A 20,124-nucleotide genomic window follows, 5' to 3' on the forward strand; every position below is an offset into this window, starting at 1 on the left:
CTGTACTTACTACTCAAGTCTCACTGTTAGAGGAAATTGGCTCAGTGAACTTCATTGCTGAATTCCATGGGTCAATACAGCCTCTAGACCTGGAGCATTGTTGTCTTACAGAAACATACAGGGGCCACATCCTATGGCACACATTATGAATGCTGTCAAAGAGGGTATGTGTGATGGTTTTAAATAACGCCGTAACTAGGTAGAGTGTGAGGACCATGTAAAGTTCATTTGCACAAGCTCTAACCATTTAATAGGTCTCATCTTAGTATAAAACTAATCATGGCATGTGACTTTTAAAAAATGCCCGACGGCATACAGTTTAGAATTTAACTTGGGCTGGAGAGATGGCTCAGTGGCTCAGAGGTCCTGAGTTCAATTCCCACAACCACATGGTGGCTCATAACCATCTGTAATGGGATCTGATGTCCTCTTCTGGTCTGTCTGAAGAGAGGGACAATATGCTCACATACATAAAATAAAATAAATTTAACTGAAAAATTAAAATGTGACAATTACTAAAATACATATTTAGTACATGTTGGAGCTAGAAAGTCCTCCAAAGCCCCAAGTGTCCAAGAATTGTTCTCTCTCTTCACCACTATGAGGATGGGCTTAGTGGGAAGCCATAGGTCACTTGGAAGCATGCCTACGATCAGGACTATGTGTCCTTAGTCTCTTCTCGATTTCTATTTATTGTGCCACCATAAATAGCTTCCTCTGCCTTGCATATTCTGATATTATGTCCTGCCCTGCCACAGGCCAAAAAGGGAAAAAAAAAAAATCAATGGAATATCAGCTTGAAGCCCCAAAATTTTAAGACAAAGCAAATGTTATCTCTTGGTAAGTTGATTTATCTTGTGTGTTTGTCACGGTGACAGAAGGCTGTCTAGTAGCATACAAGAACATATATGAATTATGTCAGTATATATAGCTAGACAGGATATTCTAATAGTGGCTACATATTCCACTGACTAATACTAGATATCTATATAGTCCTTGTTCCAAATGCTTTACCAAAACTAACATACTATAAGCCCTTATTGACACTTGTATGATTATTTTTGTTGATGAGGAAATTTCTCCAAGTGCACACAATGAAATGGACTCAGTAGCTGAATCCAGGCAATTTAGCTCTCGATCCTCTTTTACTTTACATTTTCTCTCAGTCTCCCAAAGTGCAATCTGTTTGTTTGTTTGTTTGTTTGTTTGTTTGTTTTTCCAGACAGGGTTTTTCTGTATAGCCCTGGCTGTCCTGGAGCTCACTTTGTAGACCAGGCTGGTCTCGAACTCAGAAATCCGCCTGCCTCTGTCTCCCAAGTGCTGGGATTAAAGGCGTGCGCCACCACACCCGGCTCCAAAGTACAATCTTAATTATACTACCTAATCACAACAATAATTCATTCAGCCAGTCTTAGTTTCTGTTTTGGTTTGTTTTGTTTGATTATTTTTTTTAGACACTTGTAACCAAAGCTAAAATTTTCTTCCCCTCTAAGCTATTTCCCACCAGTCAAGGAGTATGTAAAAAGACAAAACATTATACTGAAAGAAAACAGTATGTTACGACTGGAAGAGATGAAAATTGCTTCATTTCCAACTTCTTCCATTTTAGGAGCCTTTACATTTTAATATGTAAATTAGTTGTAGCATCTTCACAAAAGGAAAGGCAATAAGGATAAATATGCTGAGACTCCATAACTGAGGGCAGGAGCAGGCTACACTCAGCATCAGCCTGCTTTTCCATATCATGAGTCCAGGCATACATTTCAAATCCATTTCTTTGTATCATCAGCACACTTGCATTCAAGGCCTATGTACTGAAAGACTTAGGGAGATCCACAAATGTAAGAACGTAAATCTTTGTCTGGTTTCTTTTTAAGATGCGGTCTCCCTATGTGGCCCGGTTGGTTTTTCGCCTCACCCTCATGAGTGCCAGGGGATCAGAGACGTGCGCCACCATACATGACTGGTATAGTTATTTAGAAAAAAGATATTAGAAAGCCTTTAAAACTTACCAAGTTGAATGTTCCTTATCCATACTGACTGTTTTGTTTCTTTTAAGATTTTCTCAAAATAAACTCCAGCAAAGCCACTTGAAAAACAGGCTGTGAGAACTGCCATGAGGCCTACAAACTGTGAGCCTGTTGAAAGGTCCTTAGAGTTCAGCTCTTGAGAATCTGAAGGCCACTGAATAAAAACAAAAGCAACATCAAGAGGGCAGTGAGATGGCTCAGTGGGTAGGGACACTTATAGCCAAGATTGACAACCTGAGTCTGTGCCCTGGGACCCAAATGGTGGCTGGAGAGGACCAACTCTCACAAGCTGTCCCTGACCTCCACAAGCAGTGTAGTACTGCCTGAGCAGAAGGTAAGCTACCTCAAGCATCGTAGGAAGAGAAGCTGGTGGGAAAGGAACCACAAACACTGTAAGGAAAATAGTCCATCAAAGCATGAAAGACTGAAGTTACTGTCTCGGGCATAGTCCCCAAAGGATTTGGATGTTCCTGACCATGGTAACCATTTAACTGTTGTTAAATATGCCTTACCAGCTATGTCTCACTACTCTGATGGTCTGAAACTTACTAAGCAACTTCTAAGGAAACTATCTATTTGAAACTCTGTACAGTGGATCCCATTATGACATGCTCACACATGTGTCTCATGCACTTTGATCATACCCTCTTTGTTATTTCCGCCCCCACTCTGTCTGCATTTCCACTGCTCTGTTCCCTTTTCAAACCAGCTCTTTTCTATTTTCCTCTCTATTGGTTTTGGGGGGTTTTTTCAAGATTGAGTTTCTTTGTGTAGCCCTGGGTGTCCTGGAATTTGCTTTGTACCAGAATGGCCTTAAACAGGCCCTGCCTCTGTCTCCCAAGTGCTGGGATTAAAGGCATGAGCCACCAGGCATAGCCCTTAATCTTCATTTTTCAACTGCAAAATTATGCTATTTTGTTTAACATAATGATCTCCAGCCGGGCGTGGTGGCCCACGCCTTTAATCCCAGCACTCCGGAGGCAGAGGCAGGCGGATTTTTGAGTTCAAGGCCAGCCTGGTCTACAGAGTGAGTTCCAGGACAGCCAGCTATACAGAGAAACCCTGTCTCGAAAAAACAACAACAAAAAAAATGATCTCCAGTTCTACATTTTCCTGTAAATAACATAATTTTGTTTGTTTTGTTTTGTTTTTTGTTTTTCAAGACAGGGTTTCTCTGTATAGCCCTGGCTGTCCTGGACCTCACTTTGTAGACCAGGCTGGCCTCCAACTCAGAAATCCACCTGCCTCTGCCTCCCGAGTGCTGGGATTAAAGGCGTGCACCACCATGCCCGGCTCATACTTTCTTTTTTTTTTTTGTTTTGGTTTTTTTTTTTTTGTTTGGTTGGTTTTTGGTTTTTCGAGACAGGGTTTCTCTGTATAGCCCTGGCTGTCCTGGACCTCACTTTGTAGACCAGACTGGCCTCGAACTCAGAAATCCGCCTGCCTCTGCCTCCCGAGTGCTGGGATTAAAGACGTGCGCCACCACGACTGGCATAATTTCATTTTTTAATGGACAAATAAACCTCCATTGTGTATGTGTATCATATATGTGTGTGTGTGTGTGTGTGTGTGTGTGTGTGTGTGTGTGTGTATCACATTTACGTTATCCATTGATAAACTGATGAACATTTAAACTGGTTCTATAACTTAACTATTGTGAACAACTCTGTAATAAATATTAGTATTTCTGTAGTATGCTCAAGAATATACTTTGAAAAGGTAGAGCTGCATCACGTGTTAGTATTTTTACTTAGTGAGCAAGATGGTTGAAAAGAGAAAGTGCTTGCTATGTAAGCCTGACAACCAGAGTTCAATTCCTGTAACCCACATAGAGGTGGAAGGAGAGAACTGACTGCGTCAAGCTGCCCTTTGACCCCCACAAATGCTCTATGATATGTGTGCAGGCAAGTGCGAATGCGCGCACACACACACAGACACAGGTAAAATTAAAATCTCCCCATGGAGAAACCTCCATACTATTTTACAACTGGCTGCTTTGAATTACATCCCAATCAGAGGAGCAGTAAGATTGATTTCCACACCATCTCTTGTTTGTTGTGCTGATAACAGCCATTCTGATTAGGACGAAATGAACTCAGTGTAGTTTTGATTTCTATTTCCCTAGTGGCTGAAGACAGTAAACATTTTAGGTATGTTTATAAGGTATCGGCATTTCTTTTGAGAACTATCTGCTGAGTTCATTTGCCTGATTACTCATAGGCTTAGGACTTCTGGATGCTTGGGTGGTTTTGTTTTTGTTTGTTTGTTTTGTTTTTAGTTCTTTATATAACTGCATGTTAATCCTGTCTGATGAGGAACTAGTGAACACCCTCATCCCCTCCAAAGGTTGTCTCTTTAGTCTGTTTTCATTGTTAGGAAGCTTTGACATTTCATGCACTCATATCTGTCAACTCTTGCTACTGTTTGCTCAAATTGGAGTCTATCAAAAAGTCCTTTCTGTGAGCTTCTCTTAAGTGCTGTCCCTGTTCCCTTTCACATTCTCCAAGGTTTCAGGGTTTAAAGTCCTCAACCATTTGGAACTGAGTCCTGTGCTGGGTGAGAATGTAGCTAGTCTTAGCCTTGTACTATGGATACATATGTATAGCTTCTCAACACCATTTGTTGAAGAGGCTGGTCTTCAATGTATGATGTACTGGCTGGTTGCATGTCAACTTGACACAAGCCAGCATCATTAGAGAGGAAGGAGCCTTAGGTAAGGAAATGACTCCATGAGATGAGCTGTATGATATTTTCTCAGCTAGTGATCAGTGGGGGAGGGCCCAGCCCATTGTAGGTGGTGCCATCTTTATGCTGTTGGTCCTGGGTTCTATAAGAATGGCAGCTGAGCAAACCGGGTAAAGCAAGCCAGTGAGCAGCACCCCTCCGTGGCTTTTGCATCAGCTCCTGCCTTCAGATTCCAGGCCTGTTTTGTGTTTCTGCCTTTGATGATGAAGTATAAGCCAAATAAACCCTTTCCTCCCCAACTTGCTTTTTTTTTGGTCATGGTATTTCATTGCAGCAATAGAAATCCTAAGACTTATGGATTAATCACCTTTGTCGATAATCAGGTGGTTTATTTCTGAGACCTTCTCATCCAAAGGCCTACATGTTTTTTTTTTTGTTTTTTTTTTTTTTTTTTTTTCCGAGACAGAGTTTCTCTGTGTAGTCCTGGCTGTCCTGGCACTCACATTGTAGACCAGGCTGGCCTCGAACTCAGAAATCCGCCTGCCTCTGCCTCCCGAGTGCTGGGATTAAAGGCGTGCGCCACCACGCCCGGCTTACATGTCTGTTTTTGTACCGTACCATGCTGTTTCTATTATCACAGCTCTAAAGCATAATTTGAAAATAGGTACTGTGATACCTCCAAATCTGCTCTGTGAATGGGGCAGAGGCAGGACATCACACTGTAGCCTACAGTAGCCTAGAATTCACTGGGTAGCCCAAGATGGCCTCAAAATCATGGCAATTCTCCTGCCTCAGTGTTTTCATTGCTAGGATTATAAGTGTGAGTCACCAGGCATGGCTAGCACTGCTATTTTTGCTCAGGACTGACTTGGCTATCAGGGTCTTTTGCACTTTCATATAAATTATGTTTCTAAATAGAAGTAGCTGACATATTCCTCAGCTATTTTACTTACATATTAGTTTTGTTTTTTGTTCTTTGTGGTTTTGGCCTAGGGGGGATTTATTTATTTATTTTTTATTTACTTAAAGTTGTTTTTTTTGTTTTTGTATTTTAATCCTTTGTCTTTCAGTTCTTAACATTTGTTTTATGATCTAAACTGCAATCTATTTTGGGGAAAATTAAATTTATCTCTCTTTATCTTCAGGAGTGTTGAAATCACACTTTTTATAGTTACCAGAGACTTTGTTTAATGTTAGTTTTTTGGTATGGGGGGTATATTACATAGTCCAGGCTAGCTTTAGCTCACAGCAATTTTCTTGCCTCAGCCTTCCAATTGAGGGGATTATAGGTGTGTGCTACCATACAAGCTTAAACACCTTTTACAATGAAAAGGGTTCACTTCCTATTCAATTTGCCTTCACTGCAGCAACATGATACTGATGACAAATTCCTTGACTCTTGAAACTGTCCCCTTTCTCTCCTGGTCCTCTACTACATAAGTACTAAATATGCTTTCTGTGAGGAGGGGAACATTCTATGGCTCCGCAAATAGTGTAGCCACTATCTTATGTGGCTACCAAGCACACACACACACACACACACACACACACACACACAGAAACACATGCAAAATGAAAAAGGAATGCAAAGGTAGGAGACAATGACTCCGTGAAGAATAAGGAATCATTAGAAAGCTCTTGAGTTCAAAAATACACAATCAATAAAGATGGGAGATGGAAGGGGACCACAGGGACACTAATTAGCTCACAGGTTCCACGGTTCACATTAAACTTAAGCTTATTTATTTTTAGTGCTGTTTTGTTGGTTGGTTGGTTGGTTGGTTTTGCTCTTTCTTAAGGCCAAGTTTCACTGTGCTATGTCTGATTTTGTTAGATTGTCCCTTCCTTCTCTCTCTCTCTCTTGCTAAAAGTACTGGTTCAAACCTACAATTCTGGGCTAAAGCAGAAGATGGTGCACTCAAGGCTACATGGTGAGATATTCTCTGAAAAAACAAAACAAACAAACAAACAAACAAACAAACAAAAACAAAATGTAGCCAGAAAGTGGTGGCTCGCGCCTTTAATCCCAGCACTCGGGAGGCAAAGGCAGGTGGATTTCTGAGTTCGAGGCCAGCCTGATCTACAGAGTGAGTTCTAGGACAGCCAGGGCTACACAGAGAAATGCCAAAAAACCAAAAACCAAAAAGCCAAAACACAAAAAAACCCTAAATGTAGCCCTGGAAAGACAGCACAGCCATTCATTAAGAACATCAAGGTAGCCAGGCGTGGTGGCACATGCCAGCATTTAGGAGGCAGGGGCAGGCGGATTTCTGAGTTCAAGGTCAGCCTGGTCTACAAAGTGAGTTCCCAGACAGCCAGGGCTACACAGAGAAACCCTGTCGCAAAAAAAAAAAAAAAAGAAAAGAAAAAAACCCATTAAGGTAAGGAGTATAGATTCCTAGATATTATGGAATTTTCTCCAAAATAGATTGTATTTTAGGTCATAAAGCAAATGTTAAAAAATGAAAGACAATAAAATACCCTTTAAATGAATAAAATAAAACCTCCCTCTAGGCCAACAACAACAACAATAACAAAAGACTTTGAAAGAAAACAATTAATTATTAATACGTGAATAAAATGGCTGTAGAGCGAGTTCCTCCATCCGCTTAGACAGGGTGCTGTGCCGTACTGAGAACCACACTGGTAGAAAACCCATGTGACAGCCTGTGCATCCGGTTCAAGGAGAGCCCTGCCTCAGAGTAATTGACAGAGTGACATAGGACACCTAGTACCCTCTTCTGGTCTCTACACATATATGCATAGACCCACACAGACACATATGAATAAATTAAAAATAGAAAGAAAAGAAAGAAAGAAAACGCAGACATGGTGGCTTATGACTGTAATCTCAGCACTCAGAAGGCAGAGGCAGGAGAGTGTCAGAGTTTGAGGACACACCTATCTGCAGAGGAAGCTCCAGGCCAGCTGGGGCTACAAACACAACAGTTTGTGTGTGTGTTCATTTGTGTGCACGAGTGTGTGTGTGGTCCTGAGAACCAAAGCAACTCCTCTGCCCATAAGCTATGCCAGGGCCTACTGCTCAGTTCTTTACTATGAGAAACTCATCCATGTGTTTATTTACTTACATCATAGCACATACTCTCAATGCAGTATTTGCTTACACAGAGCCATAAAACATATGTCAGCACTTACTTGCTTGAGCAGGTAATGGGACCATACTCTCTATGTGAAATCTATCAGGTTTTCAAACCGTGACAGAAATGAAAGGCATACTTATCTTGAATAGTTACCTGTACAAAAGCAACTCCTGCCATCAGAATTACTAGGGAGAGCCACTGGTACACACCTAATTTTTTACCAAGCATAGACACAGAAAATAATGCTGTTGTAAGTATTTTCAACTGATATGTAACCTAAAAAAAGAAAACAGAAATATTATTAGTGTTTGGGTTTTTGTTTATTTGTTTTTAAGAGAATCATTAGAATTGTATCTAGGTACCTGGTAAGTGGCTGCATCTAGGTTTGACAGTGCCACATAGAGTAAGTTGTTCTGAAGAGTATATATCCCTGACGGGATAGCGAGCTTCAGGGTTTCCATGGGCTTATTAAGAATTTCATCATGCAGTACTCTATTCAGTGCTCTCACACTACACTCTAAAACAAACACGATGGGGAAAATCAGTTATTAAAGTATCGCTGCAGAAATCATAAGCTCTGTCTTCATAGGCCTCAGTTTTCTCACTTTAAAAACAAAAAAATGGGGGCAGGAGAGATGGCTCAGCAACTAAGAGACAGCATTGCCCTTGTAAAAAATCAGAATTCGATTCCCAGTATCCACAGTGGGTGGCTCAAAACTGCCTGTAACTCTAGCTTCATGTAGATCCCACACATCTGAACTCTGTGAGCACACGTGCTTAGGTACAAAGACAAAGGCAAATACACACACACACACTACAATTTTTTTTTAAGATTTATTTATTATATGTAAGTTCACTGTAGCTGTCCTCAGATACTCCAGAAGAGGGCATCAGATTTTGTTACGGATGGTTGTGAGCCACTATGTGGTTGCTGGGATTTGAACTCGAGACCTTCGGAAGAGCAGTTGGTGCTCTTAACCACTGCGCCATCTCGCCAGCCCCCACACTACAATTTTAAAATAAATCCCCTCCTTTTTTGGGGAAGACATGTTTTCTCAGCATAGCCCTGGTTGCCCTGAAACTCACTCTGTAGACCAGGCTGGTCTCAAACTCATGCATCCACCTATCTCTGCCTCCCAAGTGCTGGGATGAGAAACCTGCACTACCACACACAGCTAAAATACATCTTTAAAAACAGGAAAATGAGCTACACTGGGATACTTGAGTACAAAGTATGCTTTTGATGCAAACTGTTCAAATGTTTACTATTATGGAGTAGCATATTGACATCTTTATCCTTATACTCAGTTATGCTAGAAAAGACCAAGATTGACTCTATAGGGGCTGGAGAGATAGCCAAGTAGTTAAGAGCACTGGCCACTCTCACAGGGGGCCAGGTTTCTATTTCCAGAACCTATGTGGTGGATCACAATCAGCTGTTACTCCAGTACCAGGGGATCCAATGACCTCTGCAAGCACATCCGTACATCCAGAGATACGTGCAGGCAAAAAAAAATTCATATGTATGTATGTATGTATGTATGTATGTGTGTGTGTGTATATATATATGTGTGTGTGTGTGTGTGTATACATATACACATTAAAAATACAGGAAAGAAAAGATTGACTGTGTAAGTACACATACACATAAAAATGCATTTGTGACAACTAAAAACTCAATTTATTTTTTAATTGTTAAATTTAATCTTCTTTCACATACTATATCTCAGCTGCAGTTTCCTCTCCTTCCTCCCCTCTGAACAACCCTTTCTACCCACTTCTCATTCCACTCCTCCTGTTTCAGAAAAGGACGGGCCTCCCATGGAAATCAACCAAACATAGCATAGCAAGCTACAATAAGACTAGACACCTCCCCTCATATTAAGTCTGAATGAGGCAATCCAGTAAGAGGAAAAAGGTCCCAAAAGCAGACAAAAGACTCAAAAGTCAGCCCCGCCCCCACACCCTGTTAGAAGTCCCACAAGATGACTAAGATGCAAGGGGCCTAGGTCAGAACCATGTAGGCTCCCTGACTATTGATATTGTCTCTGTGAGCATCTCTGAGTCCAGGTTACTTGATTCTGTGGGGTTTCTGTAGTGTCCTTGATCCCTCTGGCTCCCAGAATCCTTCCTCCCTCTCTTCTACCTGATTTCCTGAAATCTAACCAGTGTTCCTCAAATTATTAATCAATCAAAAAAGTATTCTTCATATGTAAGTACACTGTAGCTGTCCTCAGACACTCCAGAAGAGAGCATCAGATTTCGTTACGGATGGTTGTGAGCCACCATGTGGTTGCTGGGATTTGAACTTGTGACCTTCGGAAGAGCCAGCCCCTGCAGTAACTTTATAAAACTCTGTATTTTATTCATTCTTCAGCCTCTCATGCCAATTGTCAACATATTAATCATTAAAAAACGGCAAAGTAAGCCGGGCGTGGTGGCGCACGCCTTTAATCCCAGCACTCGGGAGGCAGAGGGAGAGGCAGAGAGATTCCTGAGTTCGAGGCCAGCCTGGTCTACAAAGTGAGTTCCAGGACAGCCAGGACTACACAGAGAAACCCTGTCTCGAAAAACCAAAAAAAAAAAAAAAAAAAAAAAAGGCAAAGTAGCTAGAGAATGTGTTGCTATAACAACAGATAACTGAACTTCTAGCTCAACTTGTCTCATGTAGCATGAGTCCAGATCTAAAACTTCTACAGCAGCTTGGGGGTTCTCTGTATGTAAATATGCTAGCTTGTTAAAAGTTATATCCTACCCCCACCCCCACCGCCACTAAGCTATACACCCCAGACCAGCCTGCTAGGTTTCTCCCTCTGAGAATTACCCATCTATATTTTTCCTAATGTCTTGTTGTCTCTTTCTTGTTTTTGTTTGGTTGGTTGGTTGGTTTTGGTTTTGGTTTTTTTCTGAGACAGGGTTTCTCTGCATAGCCCTGGCTGTCCTGGAACTCACTTTGTAGACCAGGCTGGCCTGGAACTCAGAAATCCACCTGCCCCTGCCCCTGCCCCTGCCCCTGCCCCTGCCCCTGCCCCTGCCCCTGCCCCTGCCTCCCGAGTGCTGGGATCAAAGGCGTGCACCACCAAGCCCGGCTGGCTGTCTCTTTCTTACTGTGCTGTAGTTCTCTGTAATTCTAGGTACTTGTTGCTGGTTATGTGTATAGCTTGTTTCTTCATTTTTTTTTTTTTTCAGTTCAAGATGTGCCTCCCAAAAAGGATTCCTACTCCCCTAAAGCACACTCCACTTATGGCTTAGTTTGCTTTTATAGTTCTTTGCGATCATTCACAGTACCAAGGCCACACTGATTTTCAGTTGGGTTTGGTTTGTTGAAGCAGGCCTTATTATGTAACCTATGCTGATCTGGAGATCAAAACATAGCCTAGGTTGGCCATGGACAGACATACACTTTTCTTACTTCAGTCTCCAAAGTACTAGGATGATATGTATGAGCCACCGGTGTCTGCCTCCTTTACTTTCTTTGCTTTTCTTCCCCTTCCCCCGAATGGAGTCTTATGATGTAGATCAGAGACTCCTTCCTCAAGCTCATCATACTTCTCCCCACACTCCCAGTACAGAGCTACAGGCCTGTGCCTGCCACAATGCTCAGCCTGGCTTGGATTGAAATTCATCATTTCTGCCATATGAAATTGGTATGTGCTTTTGTGTCAGGATCTCAAGTAGCCCAGAACAGCTTCCTTCAAAGTTGTTATGTAGTCAAGAGTAACCTTGAACTTCTGGCCTTGCTGCATCAACTCCTAAGTGCTAGAATTGCAGATGTGTTCCACCAGGCCCAGCTTTACACAATGCTTTTTATTTTACTTCACGTGTAGGAGTGTTTTGCTGCATGTTTATCTCTGAACTATGTGCCTGTACCCATGGAGGCCAGAATACAGCATCAAATCCTCTGGAAGTGGAGTTATAGGCAGTTGTAAGCTGCCATGTGGGTGCTGGGAACTTAACCCAGGACCTCTGTAAGAATAATCAGTGCTCTTAACCCCTGAGCCATCTCTTCAACCCCTGCAACTTAGCTATCAAGTACCAACTAAACAACTTTCCCAGCCCTGGAATTTACTTTGGTATGCCGTGTACAGACAGCTAGTCATGCTTAAGCTCACTGAAAGCGGGTTTCACCACATTTAGCCATAATGCAACTATTCTTGTTAAAGGCTTCCTAGCTCCAGTGTTAAATGCAGTAGGTACTTGTAATACCTAGACCTTAGCAACAAAAAGTAACCTCTCCGCTTTCCTGTCATTGTCATGACTTCCTGTCCTGCTGGCAGCTCATTTGTAGTCTTCGTCCAATGGTGACACATTCTGAATGAAGCCTCTGAGTGCTGGGAATAAGCTAGCATATTTTTCAGTCTCCTTTTCCTCTAGTGTATATAGAACCTGGTCTTACCCTTGGCTTTAAGTACTTTATAGGTATTTCTAACTTAACATGAATCAAAAGGAAGTCATTTGATTTATCCCCAAATATATCTTCCCTGTATCTTTTACTGCCATACCTATATAAACAACAATTTAATCTAAAACCTACAAATTATTCTTAAAACTGTATCCACCCTCTTTCCTGATTGTCACATAAAAAAAGTACTAGTCAAGTCATATCAAATGCTCATCACTATTAATGATAGAGGCATGCAAGTCAAAATCACAATGAAGTACCTCTTCATACCCAGAAAGGCTATAACAAAGGGTGGGTAGGGTCTGGGTCACAACTCAGGGTATAGCCATTTGTCTGATATATATGAGGCTGTAGATTTGAACACACACACTAACAGAAAATATGATAGTCAGGAAGAAAAACATGGTGAGAAAATAGAAACTTCATATAGTGCTAGTAAAAATATAAAATGGAGGTTGGCAAGATGATCCAGTAGGTGTGGTAAAGGTCCTAGCTGCCAGGCCTGACAATCAGTTCAAGCTCCAGGATCTATATGGTAGAAAAGAGAACTGATTCCTACATGTAGTCAGTCCTCTGACCTCCACACTTGCACAATGGCACATACTCATACCTCCCTCTCACAATAAATAAAATGCAATGAAAAATTAATAAAGCAAAACAGAATAGTGGAAAAGTTTGATAATTCCTTAAAAAGTAAACAAAGAGGACTTGCAAAATGACTTCACTGGATAATAGCACTTGCCACCAAACCTGATGACCCGAATTTAATCTCTGGGACTCACATGGAGCAAGAACAGAACAGATTCCCACAAGTTGTCCTTTGACCTACACTCACATGCCATGGCACGTGCACACCCACCACATACATATATGCAATGCATTTCTTTTAAAAAGATGTATATGAAGAACAATCAGATGACAATGACCCAGCAATTCTGCTTTGGTGGTGGGAAGGGGATATAAACGCATAGCCCCCACCCAAATATACCTGTACAGCTACTGCAGCAGTAGCCACTGTTTCTTCCAACAGGGTTCACGGTAGCCAAAAGGTAGAAATAACCAGTGGCTATCAACACATGATTAAGATAAAAGTGTACATTGTATACTATAAAGTATGTAAAAACCAAAAATCTAACACATGAGGTTTGAAAATATTATGCTAGTGAGCTAAGCCAGACATAAGAGGATAGGCATTATAAAATCCACCTTATATTAAATACCTAGAATAGGTAAATCCAGACATAAGAGAATAGGCATTATAGAATCCATCTTATATTAAATACCTAGAATAGGTAAATCCAGACATAAGAGGATAGGCATTATAGAATCCACCTTATATTAAATACCTAGAATAGGTAAATCCAGACATAAGAGAATAGGCATTATAGAATCCACCTTATATTAAATACCTAGAATAGGTAAATCCAGACATAAGAGAATAGGCATTATAGAATCCACCTTATATTAAATACCTAGAATAGGTAAATCCAGACATAAGAGAATAGGCATTATAGAATCCACCTTATATTAAATACCTAGAATAGGTAAATCCAGACATAAGAGAATAGGCATTATAGAATCCACCTTATATTAAATACCTAGAATAGGTAAATCCAGACATAAGAGAATAGGCATTATAGAATCCACCTTATATTAAATACCTAGAATAGGTAAATCCAGAAGCAGAATCTAAGTCAGAGGTCACCCAGAACTGGAGGAAAGGTGAGTGAGGAGTTACCACTTAATAGTCATAGAGAATTTCTGCTCAGTTGTATTGAGAAAGCTTTGGGAACAGTGATAGGTGTACAATATTGTAAATGTAAAAATGCAGTTACAATAACAAAACCTCATGTACACACGTACACACACACACACACTTGCACACACATTATCACAACTTAAAAATTGAATACTCTAAAACTCTGCCTGCAAAAGGCCAAGGTGAGGCTGGAATATACTCATGGTAGAACAAGTGCATATGCTTAGGGTATGCAAAGCCCAAGTGCACTGGCTAGTTTTGTGTCATCTTGACACAGCTGGAGTTATCACAGAGAAAGGAGCTTCAGTTGAGGGAATGCCTCCATGAGATCTAGCTGTAAGGCATTTTCTCAATTAGTGATCAAGGGGGGAGGTCCCCCTGTGGATGGTGCCATCTCTGGGCTGGTAGTCTTGGTTCTATAAGAGAGCAGCCTGAGCAAGCCAGTAAGGAACATCTCTCCATGGCCTCTGCATCAGCTCTTGCTCCTTGCCCTGCTTGAGTTCCAGTCCTGACTTCCTTTGGTGATGAACAGCAGTGTGGAAGTGTAAGCCGAATAAACCATTTCCTCCCCAACTTGCTTCTTGGTCATGATGTTTATGCAGGAATAGAACCCCTGACTAAGACACCAAGGTTCAATCTCTGGAACCACAGAACAACAGCTATGCAGTTCATAATTTATATCTCAATGAACATCTTTAAACTGTACCAAATGAGTGACTCACTGTTGGATTAGTCAATGTAACCAGCAAAGTCTTTAGTAAAGAATTACTTTACTTTAAAAGTCAAACAAAGCACTAGAGAATCCAGCTCTTCTCAAATTAATGAACTGTAAGTGCAACTAGGATTCATACTCATAGCAGTAACTAGGCATGGATTGTGTTACAGTCTGTAGTTTTAGTACAAGCCAAAATTGGTACTAACACAATCGTGCATGTGTGCGTCTGAGTGTGCATGTGTATGTGTGCATATGAGTTGATGATGGCTGTCTTTCTAAGTGGCTCCTTACCTTATTTTAGACAAGGTCTCTCACTAAACCTCAAACTTGTCAGGTAGCTCCTGAGGTCCTCCTATTTCCACCTCACAATGCTGAAATGACAAACTCACACTACCATATGCAGCCACTTTTGTGGGTGCTGAAGATCCAAACTCAAGTCTTCACACTTGTATAGTAAGTATTTTGCCAATCGGGCCATCCCCTTGAGCCCTGACTTAATAATTCTTTCAAAAATACTGGAATGTTAGGTCTAGGGAAATTAAATAATACAAATGATCAAATGTATAGTTACAATTATATTCCCATATATATAAATTAAACCAATCACACAAATTAAAAGGGAAAAAAATCACCCTAGATACCTACTACTGTCTTTGTAGACTAAAAAGATGCAGGCCATTATCTTCAAAAATTCAGCCACAACCACTGCTGTAGAAGACAGATAACGAGGCCCCTCCTCTTTTAAAGTCCTAGAATACCGCATCGTTAGAACCAGACTGGTAGTCTGAAACACCAAAATTCCCAAGGAAAGATATTTTAGGTTGGCAGACATTGTTTTCTCTTCATTTGTCTGAAAAACAAAACAAACAGGGCAAGTTAATCAAATTTTAAAATTACAGAAACTAATATCCAACAAGAGACAGAGGTTCCAAACAAGACAAGCTTCCTCCTAGCTGCAACAAGGACAACAAAAAAAGAGTCAACAACCGCAAAACAAGCCAAAGACAGAGGCATCTTCCAGAAAACTCGGGCTGAAGAAAACAGAGAAACACTGATTTAGGTCTGAGGGATGGGTCAGCCCTGAAATCTTGGATATTCTTGCTGACCTCTGTATTCTATAGTCAAGTGCTACAGCACCATATAATCTGGAACTGCCACCAGAGTAGAACAACAAAACAGCCGAGGAAAACTCAGGTTCGCTCGTCAAACAACTAAAGAAAGCTGACCTAAAACCTGTTACCATTCCGGCCATATACTGTGTAAACTGTGGGGAAAGCCTTGTTAACTCTCAGCACCTGAGCTAATGAGAGTAGAGGTGGTGGCTCCTGCCCCCCACAACAGAACCTGCAGACAGGGACTTTGGGGTACAGCCCTGTTGGTCATCCCTGTCATATACAAGCTTACTATCAGCAAACAGAATGCCTGCTCCTCCACAAGTGGCTAGGAATAACAGACTTAGGTAGGAACCAGAGTTTCATAATACACAAATGTTCGACACAACTCAAAATGAGTATAGCCACAAAAAAGACAAATCTTAATTGAATAACAATCAACAGATAATAAAAAAAAACAGATATTGGTGTTACAAGAATTACCATAAAAATACAGCAACATAAAATTATTAAACTTCCCTAATAACAGCAACCACAAAGTCCTTCATTAAAATATTTCAACATTGTTCCAAGAGACTTCTATCACTACTATTATTATTATGACTCGGTGATGCCAGGGAGTGAGCCCATCCCCTCACACGTACTAAGCTTGCTGTCTATCTCTAGCCAACAGCCCAGCCCAATAGACTCACCTTAAATGTAAAGCAGAAATACGTTGAAAAGGGAATGGACTGGCCATGTTAATAGTTTGACACCTAAAGCCCCAGCTGTTTGAGAGACTGATTCAGGAAGATCATTTAAGCCTGGTCAACTTACTGAGTGAAACCTCGCCTCACAAAAAAGGAAGAAGGAAGAGATTCCTTGAAGGGAAGGAGAAGGGAGAGTAAGAAAGAGAGATGAGCAGGAAAGATAAAGATACCATGAGGAAACTGAAAAAATTGTAGGGTTTATATTAATGTCAGGCCAAAACCTTACATTCCTTCTAGATTTGAAAGATATTTCATAGTAATAAAAGGATCAATACATCAAGAACCTATAGTCATTATAAATGTAATATATGTATATTATTACGGTAGCTTCAAAGCACATAAAAAATTATCAGAATGAAAGAAAAATAGTAGGCAAATCCAATCATAACAGAAAATACGTAACTTACTTTTGAAAAAAATATGATAGAATGAGAAACAAAAACCCTGAAGAACTAGAAGGTTTCAGCTAACTATAGCAGACATGCAGACAGTCCACAGAGATCATAAGCGTGCTTAAGCATGGTCCTTACCCTAGTTCCCATCCAAGATCATATACCTTTAGTGCCTCAGGTTGATTTAAAAATACAATACAATCCCTGAAAACATCCCTACAGCCATCTGCGGGGGACTAAATAAGAATGGCCACATAAGCTCAGATACTTGAGTAGCTAGTTATCAGAGAGTAGCACTGTCTGAGACGTGTGAGCAGGTATAGCCTTGTTAGAGAAAGTCGTTGGGGGTGGGCTTTGTTTGAGGCTTCAAAAGGCCAAGCAGGCCAAGTGTCACTCTCTTTCTTTCTGCCTGGAGATCAGAATGCAGCTCTCAGCACCATGCCTGGCTGTATGCATACATGCCACCTGTATGAGGATAATGCACTAAACTTCTGAAACAGTAAGCAAGCCCCCAATAAGTGCTTTCTCTTGTAACCGTTGGTCGTGGTGTCTCCTCACAGCAGTAGCACAGTGACTAAGACACCTTCTTTAATAGAAACTAAAAGAATGGCTTCTTTTTTCTTTTTCGGTAATACTTTTTTGAGTTGCTTTGTTTCAAGCTCCCTTTTTTGTCAAGGTTTTAAAATTCTTGGGCTCAAGTGGTCCTCCTGCCTCAGCCTTTGGAGTAACTTAAGCCACAAGTCATATGCCGTCAAGGTGATTTTAAGACTCACATGCAAACATGAAGTACCTAGTCAACGAAAACCATTTGGAAAAACCAGGTGGTGGCGGCACATTTAATCCCAGTGCTCAGGAGGCAGGCAGATCTCTGGGTTTGAGACCAGCCTGGTAGGGGAGAGCTATAAAGAGAAACCTGGTCTTAAAACACACACATACACACACACACACACACACACACACACACAGAAGAGAGAGAAGAGAGAAGAGAGGGAAGAGAGAGGAGAGAGAAAGAGAGGAGAGAGAGAGAGAGAGAAGAGAGAGAGAAAAAGAGGAGAGAGAGAGAAAGGGAGAGAGAGAGAGGAGAGAGAGAGAGATTTGGAAAGAGCAAGTTAAAGGAATTAAATACAAATAAAATAAAATAAAATACTGGGGGGCTGGAGAGATGGCTCAGCGGTTAAGAGCACTGACTGCTCTTCCAAAGGTCCTGAGTTCAAATCCCAGCAACCATATGGTGGCTCACAACCATCTGTAATGTGATCTGATGCCCTCTTCTGAAGACAGCTACAGTGTACTTAGATATAATAATAAATAAATCTTTAAAAATAAATAAATAAAATAAAATACTGGGCTACTGAGCTTCCAGACTCACTAGAAAGTTAAGAAGACAACCATCATAAGCACAGAGGTATAGACCAATGGAATACAGTCCAGAATTGGATCCATATATCCTATTTTGTTCAGACAGCTATCAGTACCTGTTCCTGAGTAGTTTATAAATAACAGGAATTTATTTCCCACAGTTCTAGAGACTGGAAGTTCTAGATAACTATGGAAGCACTGTCAGGTTCTGGTAAGGTTTATCTTCTAGAATGACTGTCTTGACATTAGACCCTCACATGGTATAACATCAATAGTTCTCTGGAGCCTTCATCTTGTGTACAAGGGCTCCATTCTCATAATCTAATTATTACCCAACCAAAGGTCATACTCCCCAGTGCCACTACACTGAGAGATGGCACAGCGGCTGAGTGCAAACCATTCTTGTAGAAGACTTGAATTCAGTTCCTACAACATTTTAGGCAGCTTATAACCACCTGTAACTCCAGCTCCAGGGAAACTGATACCCTCTTCTGGAGCCTGTAGGAACCTACATTCACTCATGTACACACATGTATAAACACAAGCACACACATGCGCGCGCGCGCGCGCACACACACACACACACACACACACACACACACACGCATGCACATGCACAAAAATAAGTCAAAATCTTTTTTTTTTTTTTAATATCAGCTATAGGGCAGGAGAAATGGCTCAGAGGTCAAGAGCACTAGCTGCTCTTCCAAAGTTCATGAGTTCAATTCCAAGCAACTACATAGTGGCTCACAGCCATCTGTAATATGATTGGATGCCCTCTTCTGGCCTGCAGGCATACATGCAGGCAGACCACTGTACATAATAAATAAATAAATAAATAAATAAATAAATAAATAAATAAATAAATCATTTAAAATAAAGTAAAGTAAAAATATCACCTATGGGCCAGAGGGAAGGCTCAGAAAATACAAGTGCTATCTGGGTAAGACTGATGATCCAAGTTTAATCCTGGGAATCATGGTATCCACTGACTCACATCTGTAAATCCCATGGCCAGATGGGAGGCAAAGACAAGAGCATCACCCAGAAGCTCACTGGTTAGCTAGGCTGAAGTAATCAGGATGGCAGAAGAAATAAGAGAGATCTTGCTTTCACATGGAAAGAGAGAATTAAATCCTGAAGTTCTCTGATCTCCACATGTATACCATAGCACATATGTACCCACAAATATACATACAAACATGTATGAACACATACACAAAATAAATTATATCATAACACACTGAAACATAATTTTTGAAAACAGTATATGCTATATAATTCTGTTTACATAAAATTCTCAAAAATAAAAAGCAAAACTAATCTGCATTGATAGATACAAACTTAAGACCGACTGCCGTGAAGAGTTAGGATTGAGAGCTGACTACAAAGGCATAATAAAGAATTCTATTGGTGATTACAATATTCTGATAGTAATTATATCATGCAGTTGACTTATCAAAAACCACAGGACTGCAGTTAAAGTAGGCACATCTTATTGTTAGTAAATTAAACTTCAATTAAGCCTACTTTAAAAGTAAAGGCCACACTAAATGACAGCATTCTCCACCAGGGGCTCCTGTAGCCTTAGCTCAGGCGAGAGGATCTTTGGATTAACGCCAGACATATTCTGTTCCCATGGTCTCTGCTGAACTCTTTTCCATGACTCTCATCTCCACTCAACTTCTCTAAATCTGTGTGAATCTTTCTAGAACATTCCTTTCCAACTCCCCCAGCCAAGCTATTTAGAGTCCTAGGTAAATGAGCACCTCATAACTACTAACTACCAAAATAGTACATGATCAAGCAGATTCAGCAAT

General features: G+C 40.8%; 1 protein-coding gene and 1 long non-coding RNA gene across 9 annotated transcripts in view; both read right to left on the reverse strand.

Annotated features, from left to right (window-relative positions):
* Slc35a3 (solute carrier family 35 (UDP-N-acetylglucosamine (UDP-GlcNAc) transporter), member 3) overlaps window positions 1-20,124 on the reverse strand; it is a 43,240-nt gene that overhangs the window by 9,624 nt on the left and 13,492 nt on the right. For 5 of the 8 annotated variants that reach the window (XR_003954320.1, XR_001783689.2, NM_144902.4 and 2 more), the window contains exons 2-5: window positions 15,338-15,542; window positions 8,179-8,333; window positions 7,970-8,092; window positions 2,013-2,184 (exon numbers count right to left, since the gene is read on the reverse strand). Coding sequence is in view for 6 of the 8 variants with exons in the window: in XM_006501425.4 (XP_006501488.1) it covers window positions 2,013-2,184; window positions 7,970-8,092; window positions 8,179-8,333; window positions 15,338-15,542 (655 nt within the window). In the remaining 2 variants the exon portion in view is untranslated. Of the gene's footprint in view, window positions 1-2,012; window positions 2,185-7,969; window positions 8,093-8,178; window positions 8,334-15,333; window positions 15,543-16,496; window positions 16,665-20,124 lie in introns of all 8 variants that reach the window. The other 3 variants (NM_001362374.1, XM_006501427.3, XM_030252600.1) reach the window with 3 other exon arrangements.
* Window positions 11,296-14,288, reverse strand: Gm40126. Its single transcript, XR_867572.2, has 2 exons — window positions 13,551-14,288; window positions 11,296-13,424 (listed from the first exon to the last, which is right to left on the reverse strand). It is a non-coding gene; the product is annotated as a predicted gene, 40126 (long non-coding RNA).

Source organism: Mus musculus, chromosome 3 (assembly GCF_000001635.26).
Source record: "Mus musculus strain C57BL/6J chromosome 3, GRCm38.p6 C57BL/6J".
In the NCBI taxonomy this organism is placed as follows: domain Eukaryota; kingdom Metazoa; phylum Chordata; class Mammalia; order Rodentia; family Muridae; genus Mus; species Mus musculus.